Source organism: Ambystoma mexicanum, chromosome 4q, assembly GCF_040938575.1.
Source record: "Ambystoma mexicanum isolate Mex_15411 chromosome 4q, UKY_AmexF1_1, whole genome shotgun sequence".
NCBI classification, from domain to species: Eukaryota; Metazoa; Chordata; class Amphibia; order Caudata; family Ambystomatidae; genus Ambystoma; species Ambystoma mexicanum.
The window spans coordinates 661,953,031-661,970,896 of NC_090928.1; the positions used below are offsets into that span (position 1 = coordinate 661,953,031).

General features: G+C 43.1%; 1 protein-coding gene across 3 annotated transcripts in view; it reads left to right on the forward strand.

Moving 5' to 3' along the window:
• The window catches only part of EML6 (EMAP like 6), a 3,038,586-nt gene that overhangs the window by 458,851 nt on the left and 2,561,869 nt on the right, over window positions 1-17,866 (forward strand). For all 3 annotated transcript variants that reach the window (XM_069608236.1, XM_069608238.1, XM_069608237.1), the window contains exon 6: window positions 8,318-8,453. In XM_069608236.1, the coding sequence (XP_069464337.1) occupies window positions 8,318-8,453 (136 nt within the window). The remainder of the gene's footprint in view (window positions 1-8,317; window positions 8,454-17,866) is intronic.

Sequence of the window (17,866 nt, forward strand, 5' to 3'; positions counted from 1 at the left end):
AAAGAACCACACACAGTGATCACAATCTGCTAATATGCAAATGGACGGGATCACAAACTGAAAATCATGTGTACAAACACAATCTCGAAATAAACAACCAGCAATCTAGAGTCTGTCTAACAGAAGAAGAGGTAAAAACGATAACAGCAAGATATAGACTCTCAGAGGAAGCTCAAGAAAAAGCCCCACAAACTCGACCGAACTACATACCGTTGCTGATACCATACAAAAAACTAGCGAGGAGTCAACAGAAGAAAACATCAAACGCATTACTCACATATGATAAACTGGTGGTGAAAAGAAGAAAAGTGGCGAGGAGGTTAAGAAAAATTGCAATAAAAAGAAACCAGCAGGAAGACTGGGAAAACTGGCAGATGGAGGCTAAGAAATATAATCATTGGCTAAAGCAACATAGACTATGGATGTACCAACAAGATGCGGAAAAAATGTTGAAAAGTCTTGGCTCAAAGAAAACAAGCGATTTCTGGAGAATAATCAAAGCAACAAATACATCGAAGCCACCAGAACTGATAAATCAAGTCCCTGAGTCAAATTGGAAATCATATCTAATGCCACAATTCGAGCGACCGAAAACGCAAACAACTAAAGGATTATCAGACACGACAGCCATTTGGGTGAACGTGGCTAACATCACAGACATTGAAAAAATCATCAAAAACTTAACATCAAGGGCCCCCGGACCGGATGGGTTGTCAAATATCGACCTAAAGCAATCTGCGAAGGCATGGGCAGTGCTAATTAGCAAAATTTTCTCACATTGTGCCCAGACAAAAATGGTGCCGGAAACATGGCTAAAGGCCATAATTGTGCCAGTGTACAAAAAAGGCGACAAAGAAGACCCGGAAAGCTACAGGCCCATAGCACTGTTAGACATTGTGGGCAAAATCTACGCAACCCAGTTGTTGACCCACTTTGGGACATGGGCAAAGACTGCACCCTGCTTCGACATTTTTCAGACAGGGTTCCAGAAGAAGGGAGGCACGACAATAAATATATTGATCATTCAGATCTTGAAAGCAAAAGTAAAAGAAGGTGCCCCAAAAATCTACCTGGCATTCGTAGATTTATCAAAAGCCTTTGATAAAATTGATCGAGAAAAACTATGGCTGAAACTGAGCAAGTGGGAATGCCCAACGTCCATCATGGCACCAATAAAAGCGCTTCATGAAAACACAAAAATCAGAGAAACTGAATAAACAAGGCACCTTGTCGGAAGAGATTGAAATCCAGCGAGGTGTAAAGCAGGGCTGCCCACTAGCTCCAGCACTGTTCATCGCTTTCTTGGGGGACTACCAGATCGAAGAAAAAAAAATAAGAGCTTTCCCACCAAAAATTGGAAATTAAATCATACCACGACTATGGTACGCAGACGACGCCATCATCAATACAACAAAAACTAAAGTGATGGTCTTTGAAAAAACCGCAAACAAAAATACAAAGCAGTCAAATTGGCATTTGGAGAACGCCAAACTGGAAGTAGTCGACAAATTCAAATACCTAGGGGTAACCTTAGATGGATCAGCCCGTGACAACGCAATACAAGATCAGTTATGGGACAAAGTCAAAAGACTTACGGCACAAACTAGACTGGTCGACAACAAATTTGGGAAATTCCCCATTATTCCGGCAATAAAATTTTACAAGGCAAAGGTTGTGCCTTCTATCACCTATGGTATGGAAGCCGCCCTCAACTTACCGAACTCAATCTGGCAAAAATTGGAAGGACACGTGTGGAAGGCAGTACTAGGCCTACCGAAATCAACCTTCATGCCCGCAATTAGAAGGGAATTGGGCCTGGTCTCGTTAGCTACATCAGTGAAGCAAAGCAAGCTGAGACTTTATAGAAAAATCATAATGGCCGATTCATTGCCAATATGCGCGGTGATAGCAGAAGAATTGAAAACGGGTACGTGTAAAGCGCTCAACAATTGGGCAACAACAATACAAGAAACACTAAACGAAATATCATGCACAGAAGAAGATCTCAAAAAGAATCCAGATAGAGTAAAGATAAAAATTGAACTCATGGATTGGATCCACACTGTAGACACAGCGAGAGCAAACAAGCTACTCACCCACCTTCCACCGACGTTCAACAGGGTGAAAGAGCCACTGAACTACTGCAAAAAGTTCCCGAACAAAAAGATGAGGAGCACATTCTTGAAGGCAAGATTAAACCTGCTGATGACCCACCAAATCCTAGCCATTAGATCATCAAAAATGGATAAAAGTTGCCGCCTATGCAAAAATAAAGAAGAAGTGGAAACATTGCGACATCTAGTCCTAAGTTGCCCAAAAACCAGCATAAATAGAGACAGATATATACAACCATGTCTGCAAGGGGCGACGACGCTAGATGAAGAGGCGGTCTGGAATAGGCTAATCTCCGGAGAAACAACGAGATGGACCATAGCGGCAGTAAAATTGATAGACCTTGCCTTCGAAAAGATTTCCAACACACAGGCCCATAGGAAAATAGCAGAGATGGCCGGAACAGTGAAATCGCCCATTGCAAGCCAAATCCGAGAAACAATCAAATAACAGCGAAATTCTCGAGAGAGAAGGCGGAAAGTGACTATGAACTCAGAAGCGTCATCATCATCACAAAAACGACTGTGAAAAGCGTCTCGGCGCATCTGTAGAAGGAGAAGGGTTCTTGTAAAAATCGCTAATTTCTTTTCCGATTAAAAACAAGTAAATAAATAAGTACATGGTGGAACCACGTTTTATCACATTTTTGGCAGGTATCACATTGGGCTATATATCTTTTGATCGGATTATAAACCTTCATCCTATAAAAACTTGATAAACGTGGTCCTGCATCTTAGACACCCGTTGATGTCTGGCATTCACGTGCACATGGGTTATCTTCATCTCTTCCTTCTGAAAAGGAGTGGTGACTTAATTGAATACACAGCCGACTGCTACCCTTGGAGTTAGGTTGGACCCGATACAATAACCACCATTTCTCAATGAAGTACAGCCCCTGACTGCTACTCCTGGTTTTCTCAGAAATTACTTGCTTAAAGGCAGGCATCCAATAAGTTGGTCATTTTGTTGAGTTCTGGTGAACTGGGATTGAGGGTATGCCATAGACCTGCATCTCATTTTTGGTTCTCTGTAGGAGGACCAGGGGGACTATGGTAGCTTCAAATTCACTTGTTTTATTTATTGCATTTAATTACACGCCCAAACCCTTGGGTATCACTGCATACAAATATCTTATACAGAACATTTTGAGTTGCTTCAGGATTTGGTTACAGTCAAACGTGGTTCTCTTACACATTATTTATACATCTTATTCATTCATGTTACTCTTGAATTACCGGCCAGGTAATTTTGTTACATAGTACAGTTGAGTATTTTGCTTATGGTTGGTGTTAGTATTTATTAAAAAGCCAAGTTTTTAGCCTTTAAACTTCTGAAAGGAGATCTCGCTGGAGAGGTGGCTGGGTAGCGAGTTCCAGATGTGTGGCGCTGCTATGGGGAAGCTAGTATTGCCTGCTCTGGAGGTGGTGAAGCGTGGTATGTGGAGATGTGTGTGTGGTCACTGGACCTGAGGGTTCTGGTTGTGTGTTTACGGGAAATGCTGTGATTGAGGTAGGTAGGGGCTGTGTTGAAGATACATTTATGAGTGATGGTGAGTGTTATGTGGATGATTCTCGCTTGTACTGGTAGCCAGTGGGCATCTCTCCTGTGTTGGGAGATACGTTCTCTTCTGTTCATACCTAATGCTGCTCTTTGTTTTGCGTGAATTGAAGTTTGGTTAGGGTTTTTTTTTAAAGTACCTAGCAATAACACATTGCAATAGTCTAGTTTAGTGAGGATGAGGGCTCTGGCTAGTGTTAAGCAGTTATTAATGGAGAGGAGTGGTCTGCTGAGCGTTATTAGCTTAGCTGGATAAGCCGTGGAGGAGGCTAATGAGCTCATATGGTTAGCCATAGTGAGGTTGAAGTCGAGGTGAACTCCTAAGGTTTTGACTTTGTGTGAGATGGGGATGGGGTGCCATCTATTAGGATGGAGGTGTAGTCGGGAGGGAGTTTGCTGAGTCTTGTTGGGGAGCCTACTATAAGAATCTGTTTTTTCTCTGTTGAGGCAGAGACTGTTATTCGCCATCCAATTTTGGATCAGGGAGTAGATTTTGTTTATGCAAATTGTGTCTTGTTCGAGGTTGCCTTATATGGGGATAAGAATTTGCGTTTCGTCAGCAAAGTTTGTATAAATTACTCCCATGGCGTCTAAGGCTGCAAAGAGTAGCTTTTGTGTAAGCATTGTATGATGTGGGGGAGAGACAGGAGCCTTGTGGTACTCCCAGTGGTACAGGGATGGGGTCGGCTGCTGCTTCTCCTAGGGCAACTCTTGCGGTATGGTCTGAGAGCAAAGATTTTATCCAGTTTGTGGCTTTCTTAGAGAAATGGAAATTGCTTGCTAGGGTGAGGCATAGTTTGTCATGGGCGACTAAGTCGAAGCAGCAGAGAGATCTAACAGTAATGGGATGCCTAGTTTGCCAGAGTCCCTAATGGAATCCATCTGGTTCTTGAGGTCTAGAAGAGCAGGGTCGGAATCCGGATTGTCTGTCTCCTAGCAAGTGGTTCTGTCCTAAGTGGGTTTGCACTTGGGCGTAGGCTATTTTATCAATAATTTTGAGGAGGAATGGGACTGTTATAGGCCTGTGATTTGTCGGGTTGGTGGGGTCTAATGAGGGTTTTTTAAGTAGCGGTGTGACCCAAGCTGCCTTGATGGATGCTGGTATTTCACTGGATTTGAATGATTCATTCACAAAATGAGTGATGGTGGATGATAAGATGCTGGCACAATCTTTAACTACTTTGGCTGGAAAGTTGTCGCCTTTACAATTGGAGGGTTTAAGGGAGGCTATGGTTTTAAGGACTTGATCATTAGTGACCTGTTGGAAGTGAAATTTGGGTACGTCCAGTCTTGTGGTGTTGGTGGGGGGATGGTGGGGGGAATTTGTGGACGCGAGGAGTTTGTGAGGCTATTTTGCTTTGGAGAGTATTTTATTGGAAAGGGCATCCTGTATGGTAGTGCACCATGCTTTGCTGATGGTGACAGGGCTGATGGGTTGAATAGGGGATTCAAGTTCTTTGATGATTAATAATTCTTTGGTTTTAGAGGCTCCATTAGCAATCCGATTATTGAGTGAATTAGCTTTGTAGGAGAATACCTTGAGTGTGTAGGCTTTGGTGAGTTGTTGCAGTTTGGTTTGGAGTTATAGGAACTGTTTTTTTCTAAAGAGGTGTTCTAAAGCTCTTTTTTTCTCTTCTGAGTTCGTCATTAAACCAAGGGGAACTGCGTTTGGGTTTGGGCATTTTAGCTTTGAGTGGGGCTACTTCGTTTATGGCAGTTTTTAGGCATTGGTGATAGTGGTCTGAGATGTTTTCGAATTTAGTTTGTCTGATGTTATGGAGTTGAGCAGTTTGTGAGGTAGTGAGTTTAGATTTTCAGGGGCAAGTTTGTGAGCGTTTCTGACCTGGATGGGAGCCAGCCTAGGGGTTTTTGTTATCAGGGCTGTTTTTAGGTTTATGCTGAAGGGGATTAGATAGTGGTCGGTCCATTGCATCTGAAGGATGTCTGAACACCATAGTGACCATAACAAAGTAAGTATGCAGTCAAGGAGTCTTCCTTTGGAGTGGGTGGGGGCATTCACTATTTGAGTGAATTGCATTTCACAGAAAGCTTTGTGGCATGCTGTGACTTAGCTATCTTGTGGGTCATTGAAACCTAGGTTGAGGTCTCCTAGGAGTATGTATTTTGTGTTGGGTTGGAGTGTGGGTGTGATTAGTAGAGGTAAGTCTGTGTCGGAATTATTGGAAGAGCTGGGTGATCTCTATACTATGAGGAAGTTCATTGTTGTTTTAGGGCTGGTGGCTAGTTTCAGAGCAAGAGTTTCGTAACCCTTCAGTGAATCTGTTTTGCATTCCCTGAACTGTAGTAGGGTTTTGTGAGTTATGGCTACTCCTCCATCAATAGCGTCTGATCGCTCTGCTCTGATGAGGGTGTAGTCGGCTGGGACTGTAAGTGTGATCTGTGGGCCTGATGCATTGTTTAGCCAAGTTTCAGTGAGGATTAAGAAATCAAGATTGAGTTCTAGTACACCATCGTGTATGTTGGTCGCGTGAGCTCCAAGGGATCTTACATTGAGTAAGGCTCCTGATAGTTTCACTAGGTTTGGTGGGTTTTAGAGGTGTAGTTGAGTGGATCTGACGGTGGGTTGCTGTGGTAGTGGGGGAGGTATGTGGTGTCTCACTTATGGCGTTGTGTTGTTGGGGCTTGGTTATAGTGTTCTCCTTCATCGGGCAAGGTTTGAGGCTGGGAATTGGGGGGGAGGGGGTCTGCTGGTTTTTTTGAGGATGGGGAGAAGGTGATGGGTACTTAAAGGATTGGCTCAGCAAATTAGCTGGGCTATGGTGTTCCTGGTGTGAATTGTGTAATCATCATAGCTGTCATCGTAAAGCTATACCTCAAGCTCCCATTGGCTATCATGATCGATTACGCCCAACTTACCCAACTGAGTGGAGGATAGCTTGACCATAGGTGTTTGAAGGAAGTTGCACCACTACCCCAGTCTTAATACTCTTCCACCCTCCTGTCGGTATGATCAGGTCTTCTACACCATAAACATCAAGCCCGACTGAGCCTGGGATGGCCCATGTTGGTAGGTAACTTGACCTCTGAATAGGTAAACACCACCTTTAAAAGGTCTGGTTGTGTGTGGTCTGAGTCATGGTGTCACAGCTCAGTATCCCACACTGACACCACTTGTAGTAGGCCGAGCAAGGAGACCTGTTATAGCAGGTAGTTTTTCAATTAAGTGTTATTTGGAACACACACAAAAGTTGGGGTTAACTCCTAGAGGCTCGTCAGGTAATCCTTGAAAAAATGTATCTATATAAAAAAAATTGTGAAGGTTGAGATAAAGGAAAAGGTGGTATTTCTCTTAAGTGATGATTTCTCTCCCACTGGTGTGCTAAAAGCAGGTATATAATAAGAAAATGATGTAAATGCTGTCTGCAAAGGATACAGTTTGTGACCTTAATAGCTTTCACAAACTGGAAAGTAAAATGAAAGATTGAAGGCAATTCGCCTGTTTTTACTCTTTTGTTTCCCACTCCGTTTTGTAAATGTGGTCAATTACACCGTGCGAGTGAATGTTAACGTAAGTGGTCCCCTGCCGGCAATTAACAATTATGTCAAATGAGTCTCATTGTGGGGGTCATTTTATTGCTAGCCATTGCTAGCACTTGGGTGTCTTTGGGTCCTCTGCATGCAGTTTTAAAGGTTTGCAAAGCAGAATAGCATAGAAACAGGCGAAATTCCCTTTACTCTTGGGTTTTACGCTTCGTTTTGTAAAAAATGTAAATGACCTATTCAAATTACACTTTGCAGACGGATTACGAAGGAATCCGCCTGGTTTTACAAGTGCTAAATGGAGGCGCTTTCCTTGGGAATCCATTTATTTTGTGCCTGCTTGAAAATCTCATGCAGCTGTAAAACTGTAATCTTTGAAGGCGGAAATGTTAATTAGACTTTCTCTCTGCCTTCAAAATTAAGCAAATCGTCCCGGCGGTCAAACACGCGCAAACGTTTTAGATCTTGTTATAATTGCTCCTTAGTTTACCACTGTGGCACTTGTAAAAATGCCCTTGTGCATACAAAGAAAGTAATACTGTAGATGATCGTGCACTCTTGTGGAAAGTCTTAACATAAAAAACAGCCTAACAATTGGAAAATACTGTTGATACTGTAACACTGCGGTTTGTTTTGCCGTGGCTGTCTGCTCTCGTTATGAAGCGCAACAATGGAAAATGAACACGAAGGCATTGTGTGCATTGTTCTCGTCTGTCTGCCTTTGTCTTGTGTGTCGTGGAAATGTATGCGAATAGAAACCCGGATAATGGCGGATTTGGAAAATTGGGGAACTGCACAAAAACTCGTCATCGAGAAGCATCTCAGACCAAAAGGGACAAAGCCTATTGACATGTGACTAGAATGAAAGAGGGAGTGCACTGCCTGCTCAGAAGAGGCTGGAGCGCGCGCATGCAGCTGCAAGCTATAAGGTGATTACTTGAAGCGCTGCCCTTAGGAGCGCCATCATCACTCAGAGCCTGTGCATTGCCAAAGTGTAGACGTGAATACCCGCGTGAGAGACGAGCCCAGGCAGCATGTCTTGGGCCCATTCATAAATAGTCTATGAAGACTGACTCTGGGTGACTGACCTCTATTACTCATGTAGGATTTTTCAATACATAATCGAACATGTTGCTTTTGTTAACAGGCCGGAATATTCAGCATGTATGCCTGTGAGGAAGGCTTTGCCACTGGAGGCAGAGATGGGTGCATACGGCTGTGGGACACGGATTTCAAGTCCATCACAAAAATTGACCTCAGGGAGACCGAGCAAGGATACAAAGGTGAACATTTATTTACTCTGTGATTTTTGGGTATTTGGTAAAATGAATTTGGGTTGGCATTTATCTTCTTCTGCACTGCTGGTTTTGGGATTGGCATGCACTCTCCTCTTTCTACACAGTACAGTTGGTGGTGGAACATGGACACCTGGGTCCAAGCCCTACTTGCCCAACTGAACACATTGAGTATTCTTTGGCAAGTCACTGCATCTGCCAATACCTGGAGAACTTGGAATCAGCCTGAACCCCAGTACTAGGCACTTAAAAACGTGTCCTTTCCAATGGCAATGAAGGTAGAGATAGGTTCTGCTAATTGAGGGCTCACATACAACATGTGCAACTTTGACAACTGTAGAAACAACTGCACCTTGTAAGTATGTAAAACTGTGAAGGTGACCTGGGCCAATGCGGAAGTGGCATCGTTATTTTCTGGGGCAATGTATACACTAGCAGGAGAATATTTTTAGTTGGGGTAAAACAACACTGTTGAAACTGCCAGTTTGCAACCGAGTTCACATTGTGGAAACGGTTATGATCACGACAGGCGAGTGATCAAGCTGAACCCTTGCATATTTGAGTCTCGGGACATTTCGTTGCAGCATATTTGTCAGGTTGATACATTGATCATCCTGTTATCATTGGCCTAAGTATTTTACCGACACCCTAAAAATATTAACAGCGCAAAGTTTTTGGAGCCCCTCCCGGATATACTTTGGAAGTAACCTTGCATGTTGGGGGCTAGTGACAGAGACAGGAATGCAAGACCGCAATCAGAGCACTTATCTGGCTATCCCAAAGGCCTCAGGAGGAGGTCAACCTCTAGCAGGGACATAAGAAGTAGATTAAATACAGTTTTGGACATGTTCATGTCCTCTGTGGGAGGACAGCTTATTTCACCTTTGTTCAGTGCAAGATGGGACCTCTCTGGGCAGATGGCTCCTTTGAGTTAAGCACATTGCAGTGAGAGGTGTAGGAGTAGGTTTGCTGTGCTATGTGCCCTACTGCCCCATGTCTTTCATAAAAACAATATTTAGGGGCTTAACCCTATTTTGTATTAGCCCAGTCAATCAATTTCATAGGGGGAGATGGAGCTTCTATCCCTGCAATGGCTCTGAAGGCCCCTACTGGCCCAAGTCTCTCTAAAGAAGGCTTCACAGGATCCTTATTAGTCATCCAACAATTTCTAATCCTACATGAAGGGCCCTCTTGCAGGGAGAAAGGTGAGCCAAGGTCTCCCAAAATTGTGGTGACCCCTCTTGAGGGGCCTTAGTTCGGATCATAGCATATTTTCTGTCAGTAAGCCTGGATTCAGCCAATAACTTACTTTGCCCCTGGTTTGAGGGGTTTATATTCACTCTCTCATCATCTTAAACCCCCACACACATACACATTGGTCAACCCCGCCCAGATTCCAACAAGGTCTGCGAGTGGACTGCCATCTATCTGTTCTTGACCTTCACCACAGCCTCCTAATGGAAGTGTGGGAATGCTATCATTACCTAAATAGAGTGCCTGAGCCCAGGCAAACAGGGTTTGCATCAAGCAAACCAGCATTTCTGACCCACCTTTTCGGTTCTGGAGAGCAGGTGCCTGGTGCAAGATAGCGGTATCAGCGAAGGGAGGGCAGATCTAACCTAGTGATCCTAAACTGGGGATACACAGACAAGGAACAAGAAGTGTTGCAATGTCCCATGTGGTGGTCTTCAGTATTGCTTGCAACTCCAGTGGCTTCTTTGACCTACTATTTTCAAAATGTACTTGTGGGCGGTGGGAGAAATCTCGTTAGTTAAACTGCCTGATGGGTGTTGGGCTGGTGCCAGGCTGGGCTCTCTTGTTTTGCTCCTTAAACTGAATCTGGGAAGGTTTTTACCTCCTGCCCGTTGGAAGGTTCTCCTGCCTTCTGTCTAAAAGTTGAGTTAAGCACTGCACCTTGTTGATGTCTCTTTTGGAAATGTCTTTAAAAGATATTGAAAAGAACAGTGTCTGGATCAGAATGACTAGACTCGGAACATTACGAACAAATGGGCTCAAATGAGAAATTCACACTCCGAGGCACACGAGTCCATATTCTCAGTCGGGGTTAACTTTTCGGAATTGTTGTTAGGCAAGTAGGAAAGAGAGAGGTGACTGGTGAAACAACAAGTAAATAACCATATATATACACCAGAGGTGTATGGCAGTGCAAATCATGCCAAAGGTACAGTATGGTGTTATGGATTTATAATGAAATATATAAAATGTGGTGTAAAAAATAAATGTACATAACATTAGAAATAATGAGGCATTGAAGTTAAGGGTTTTAATTCTCAAAGGAATTCTCAGATTTCTCACTTTCCCCCAGAAGCTCAATGTTTCCCGATCTTGGGTTACCTCTAGGCTTGACTATTGCAACAGCCTCCTCCTCAATCTACCTTCTTTCACTCTGTGACCCCTTCTGCTAATCCACACTAGAGCAGCAAGACTTATCCTTGGCCTTAAGCCCAGGGACTGCATCTCTGCTGCATTCAATAGCCTCCACTGGCTCCCGGTTGCTGCAAGGATCAAATTCAAATCCCTCTGCATCATCCACAAGGCTGCCTGGGTCCTGGGACCACACTATCTGCAACTCTCTCTCACCAAATACTCTCCTTCTAGACCTCTACGCTCCTCTGGCACCAACTTTGTGTGTAATGCGTTTCGCTAAACTGCAAGCAGGAGGGCGCTCGCTTTCCTCAGCTGGATCCCTCCTGTGGAACAACCTCCCCCTCCTGCTACGTCTTGAGAAGGACCTTCTGAAGTTCCAAAAACACCTCAAGTCTCTCCTCTTTTCCTCCGGCTTCCCTTCCTCCTTTCCCTGCTAATCCCACAGTTGCTGTGATTGGTGTCTTGGACCCTTATGCATCCACTGGGCCTCTGACCATTCACACACAATCTCCCCAGCATCTGTCGTCCTTCAGCACTTGCCTCGGCACACCCTCCGCTATGGAGATTCACTTTCCACCCAACGTGGCCCCTGGCCCCATAGCACTTACCTTGGCTTGCACTTCATCTGTGGCTCACCCTCTAGCACAGACACCTCAAAACCTACCTCACTGCCCTTTCCCCTTCTGCACTTGCAAGTTCTGAGTACTCACAAGGCATTGTAGGTTCGGCTGTCCTTTCCCCTGCTGTATTTTTTGTATTTAATTGTACTATTCCATGTTCCCTCCCGGCTGCCCTGTGGGTGCTTTGAAACAGAATGTATTTCATGTATAAGCGCCTAACAAGCTAACAAAGAAATAAATAAAGGAATAAAAAGGAAATTTGTATTTATCATCAAATGGCTGACCACTTTCCGGGGCATCATTGGTTTCGGACACTATTGACAAGCATTTCCTTTAGAAAAGCCCCTTGTGTAAAAAGGTACATGATCCAATTTTAAGCAATAGAGGAAGGCTGTAGTACTGGAAGTAGAGCAGAAGACTTGGATGACCAGGAACTGTTTGAAGAGATAACATCACTTGCAGCGATCAAATAGTATTGTTCAAGAATGCATAAACCATTTTGTCTTCATGGTATAGTCATTGTCATGTTGTGATTTTGGACAGTATCTGGTGGGAGAAAAATTATCAGAAAGGGTGCTTTTATGGCACTGCATAAGAGACTTTGATTTTGAATATGATAATGGCTCAGTGTTTTGAGTGCATGCACTTTTTAGTACTTAAAACATGGTAAATGTTGACAGTGGAGTACTGTATAGAAATAGATGCATATCAAGGGGCAGCTTATAAATCAAAAGCATGCACCACTCATACTTTATAACATGGAGGCCCGTGGGCTATTCACTCATGCTAAGCGCATTGGTTACAGCATTGTAATGACATTGCTGTTTGTCCCAGTTGCTTTTTTGAAATATTACTCCGTTTGCAATTTTCTTAAAATGTATTGCAAATTTGTTTGTGAGCAGACAACAGTGAGATATGTACATTTGTAAAATACTTGAAAGATATGTCTGCTTAGCAAATGTATGTACAGCGATTATGATGTGTGTCCAAAACGAGTAGTGTTTCAGTGCATATTTTGTCTTTATATTTGTCTCAAAATGTTTAACCTTTATATTTTAGGGGCAGTCGTCGCCCTATGGTTTGGGTGAAACCTTTGTACATAGACTTTTCTCAAAATTCTATTGCTAATAATGGTTAACTTGATGGACAGATTCGGATGAAAGTTTCCAAAACAAAAGTGTCGCGGCCCCCCCAAGCTGGACATTTTGGGAAAGATTTGTTAACAAAAGGTGCATTTTGTACAGCTTTATCACAAAACCTGCTGGACGGATATGGATCAAATAAGTAGGAACTTGGGCACAAAGTATTAACCTAATTCCTTTGACTGGTTTGGAGTAAATCCGCCCAGTAGTTTTTAAAATATTGAATGGAGGCGTGGTACCACCGCTCCCAAAATCTTTTAAATTTTTCCCATTGTGCTTTGCAGCAGAAAGACTTTTTTCAGAAATGAAAAGCCACCATTCTTTTTTATTGAATTCTCTTGCTCGATGTGTGCAATTCCCTTTATTATACCTGGCGAAGCCGAAAATGAAAAGTGCTCAAAAAGCTATTTGGAGTAGGAGAAAATATGCAATCGTATCTGGCTAGAGGTAGGGAGAGGGAAAGAGAACACCATGTGAAGTTGGGCTTGGTCTGGGGAGCAAATTACGGGTAGAAGATTTTCAGTTTATTGGGAGAATACTGGGGGAATCTTGCGAGATCACCATGCCAATGCCGCAAGTCTCCTCTAGAAAAGAAACTGTCAAACAAACTGAAAAGTGATACAGGGTGATGGGAGAGTGCAAGGGAGGGAAAAGGCAATCAAAGGAAGTCGTGGGACAAAGAAAAGAGGAGGGGAGCACATTGGTGACTGCATACGAGGACAGTAAAGACTTTTTAATTAAGTGTTTTTCGGTTTATCACAGGAATCACGCAGTATTATAGTGGCAATTTTCAATTGTTTTCCATTACCGCGGGAATCGGCACAACGCTACGCTACCCCGGGGATCGAAAATGATTTCTGGGGAAATTCTGTGGGAATAGATAATGGGGGGTGGGGGAATGATGCCTACATAGATCACAACTGCTAGGTAGGGACCAGTGGGTCTTTGAGAACAAATTATTGGTGTAACATGTACAGTGGCTACGGCTGAAGGCCGTTACCCCAGAAGAAACTATAGTATAACAGACCCCTTGAAATTCAGTGAAAAACCTTTAGTTGAGAGAGTTAAGATTTAACGCAACAAAACCCTTGTAATTCAGTGGATGTGGGAAGTGATGACCATTTTAACTGTGTACCCCGTTGCAAAGCTCATGAGCACATACACATTAGAACAGAAGGGATTCACAATGACATACAAAATTACATCATGGGGGATATTGATGGTGGGAGGCCGAGTTAAGATGGTCCTCACTTCCCACATCTGCTGAATTTCAAGGGTTTTGTTGCGTTAAATATGATCACATAACTCTCTCGTAACTGAAGTTTTTCACTGAATATATGGCTGTGCACTCACAAGGTTCATCCTTATTCAGTAAATCACCAAATGAAACATGGCCACTGCGTCGGTTGTTCCATTACATCATTTTTTTATTTCATCCCCTGGCAGCAAACATGCTGGTGTGCAAAACTAAACAACTAACGTGTTTCGCCTAACTACTTCATCAGAGTTGAGCTTGTTACCATGTTAATATTCTTTTTTTATTGTGAAACATGTGCATTTGAAAAGAGTCTTTCCACCCTTAAAATCATTTTAGTATGTTCATAGCCATGGCTAGTCCCTTGTTGTTCGTGTGGGCACCATCTTTAAGTGATGTTATATTCCTAAGCAGCATTGGTTGTCCCTCTGGTTTTTGTCTTATACCAGTGCAAAACAGCTTGGCGATTTCAAACGCTCTCCACGTTCGAAGAGCATGGTTACAGTCAATGTGCAATTTATGTATATTATAAATTCTAATTAATAAAAACGTCAGTAAAGTGCTAATGCTGTAAACCATGTATCCTAAAAATGTGTATTACACAGTACATCCACAATGCAGTGCACGTTGGCTAAACACACATTCTGACCGTCATAGTTGAGTTATCAGCAATATTCATTGTATTTAAAGCCGACAGCTGCCTCACTGATGTGCTCGCCCTTGGCTACATCGGCATTAATGAATCAAACAGTGCCATAAGTAAATCACCTCCATCTTTAAAATGCGTGACATCAGGTTGTTAAAACCTACAGTTCCCCCAAACCCTTTAGGGGTAATTAATCTGTGGGGTAAAATAGCCCCGGATGCCATAGGTGAAAGGCCATAGTGAGTGGGGGACTTGCCCCTGAGAAACAGGCCTGCGCTGAAATAATGCTACCGTTCAAAAAGGAACAAAAACGCACATGGGCCTCTGCACAGAATATTGAAGGAAAATGCCAAGATTGTCTTTCAATCCGTCACAGTGAAACAAAGCCTTTTTTTCCTACTTTGAAATAAACTCATGATGGTAACTTTTTTCCCTTTAAGCTAAAAAAATATGCTCAGCAAAAGGTTTCAAGACTTTCAAAATATGAACTTGGTTTCTGTTTATCATGAGCCCATCACATATGAAACAACAGTGCACAGAATCTTTAATGGGATGCTGAACTGGTTTCAAGCAGCTGCAGTAAAGTGGAGTCCTATCGTGGCTGAAATCAACAAAATAACATTTCGATTTTGCCTCCAAAGTGATAATCTGTAAAGCAAGATGTTCAACAAAGCCCCTAAAAATGTAATTATGATGTTTTCGTTAACAGCTGTATGCCAGGGACAACTTTGCAGTGACCCTATATGTGCTGTAACTGTGCGCTTTCTAAAAATCTTATTTAAAGGTAAAATGTAAGTTAAGACACTTTTCGGCTGAGTGGGGAGGCCATGGGCTGCTTGTAATTTCTTCAAATGTGGAGCTGCATTCCTTCCCTTGGTGGCTTCCCTTTCTCTCCCAACTTAAATTTCAATTCCTTTGTCTGGTTTTCAAATCTCTTCATGACCTTGCTCCCCCCTTATCTCTCTTCTCTCCTCTCATTTTATACTCCCTCCCGTTCTCTCAGCTCGGCTGACCTCTTCTTCCTGACTGTACCCCCGTTCCCTCCTCAAGCTTCCGTTTGTTTCAGCTCTTAGCCCCTTTACATTGGAACTCCTTACCTCTCTCTATCCGCTCCATCCCCACCTACTCCTCCTTCTGCACCTCCTTGAAAGCCCTTCTTCTCCACCCCCCCTGATTTTCCTTCCCTACCATCTCTCCTCCCCAGCTCCCCTGTTCCATTCCCTTTCCCCCCCCCCCTTCACCTTCCTTCTCTCACCCACATGATTTTGAATCAGATTTCTGGAAATCATTCCTTCCTCCCTTACCACCCCTCACCCCCTGCCTCCTCACCCTTCCTTCTTCCCCTCCATCTATATAAATTGGTCTATATATTGTCCCACCGGTTTGTTTCATGCTTGTATATATGCTTCTTTCATTATTGTACCTTGTTATATTGTAAAGTGCTTTAGGTTAAAGCACTATATAAACCTAATAAACATAAACATGAGTGCCTTCTCTTAAAAATACAAAGCATAAGAGGCTCTGAGATCAAATCCACAGGGTGGACAAGATAAGACAGATCTGGTCTGCAGCATTGATGACCTTCAAGTCAGGCGAACCCATAAAGTGCATTAGTGGTGATTAGACCTTGGAATGAGCAGGTTAATTTAAACACAGACCCATCTGCTGATCTCATGTGCTCCAGGAGGGTGGGGGCCAGAGCCAAAGAGTAGTTTGGCTGCCCATTGTGTACAATGGGAGAAACGCATTTCATCGTGTAGGATTGCCAATATTTATCCCACAATAGTCGCTGCAGGATTTCTGGTAAGGTGTCAACTAACCCCTTCTGGTGATCCCAAAACGATTTTTGTAAGTCATTCATAAAAACAATGTGGCCCTCTTTGTGAAGTTGAGAGATATAAAAAGTTGATTAAAGCAGGCCCAGTATGATTCGAATGCCGCCCACCAAGGGCCATATTTTTCACTGATATAATTCTGGAGTAAATGAAGAAAAACTGTATCTTTGCACAGGAATGATGAACACCTGACAAGGCTTATTTGACTCGCAGTAACACATAGGTTTAAAAAATGCATTCATACCTGTCAAAACATGGAGATTAAGGGCACTTGTCATGCGAGTGAGATTTCTATGTCCTCAAACCAGACCAAGCCCCCTGTTGAAGTGAGATGATGTAGTCTCCTCCCGTGGTGTCCCAAAGCACTCCCATATGTTTTGACCCGATCAGCACACAAGTGGGAGTGGGGTACTAGAGAAGTGACCAATCCCTTCTGCAGGAACTATGACACATTAGTGTTGTCATTTGCCCTATAACTAAGTAAGTCCACCTCAGAGCAGGAGACTTCTTCCACTAACCCCTGAGGTGATCTGCTGTCGGAATCTGGAGGAACACCCCAGCAGTGAGAGCCCTAGCTTGCAGTGGAGCCAGGAGGTTTAGAAGCTGACTTGGGACCCCTTGTAGGACAGAGCAGAGACCTTGACTGACCCCTTTTTGCTGTCCCAGAAGTGTCCTGATGCTCTCCGATGCTCAGTCTAGACCTCTCCAGTGAGTAGAACTAAACCCCTAAAACCATAGTGTGTGTAGGCCCTGTATTCTTTTAGCATTGCTTTAAATAGTTCCCCCTTGCAAAATCCCCATTTGCCTGTATATTTCAGTCATTTCTCCAGTGCGGAATCCCTTGTTTGCCTGTGTATTTCAGTCATTGCCCCATTGAAGAATCCCCATTCGCCTGTGTAGATCCTTAGCATATTTGTCAAAGCAAATCAATTCCATTGAATCCACGGGATCTGTATTGGTGGAATTTGAAACCAACAATCTTTTCCCAGTGTTTTGTGAGTCGGTATAGTCCTAAAGATTTGCAAAATAATTGACTTCATAAAGCCCTGTTTCCATGTGTGTCCCATTGTAGGGTGCAATACGAAATTGTTCCCATTCTGTTCCTACTTCCCCATTGCAAGGTAAAAACAAATTCCCATTTGCATTTTTCTTTCCCCATTGAAATTGTGCTAAGCATCACAAAATCGGTTTTCCCCATACTGTTCTGGCAAACCTAAAACCCTGTGTGTTATTGCCTGGGGTGCCAAAAAATTTTTTTCCCTTGCATCCCTGTCTCTTCTCTAGTGTTTTTGTGATCAAGTCAAAATCCGATTTTCCCCTTGTGTGCTGACTGATAATCTATAAAGACCTGCCTGTCTTTTAATTGTAAACCGAACAAATTCCCTTCTTTTCGGTTCTTTCCCGTAGAAGTTGTGATTAATAATTAAAAAAAAACAGTCTTCCATTGTGCTCTAAAAACTAATTTTGCCATTCTTTGCCTCCTCCCTATATTGTTTCTGTGAACCATATCCCAAA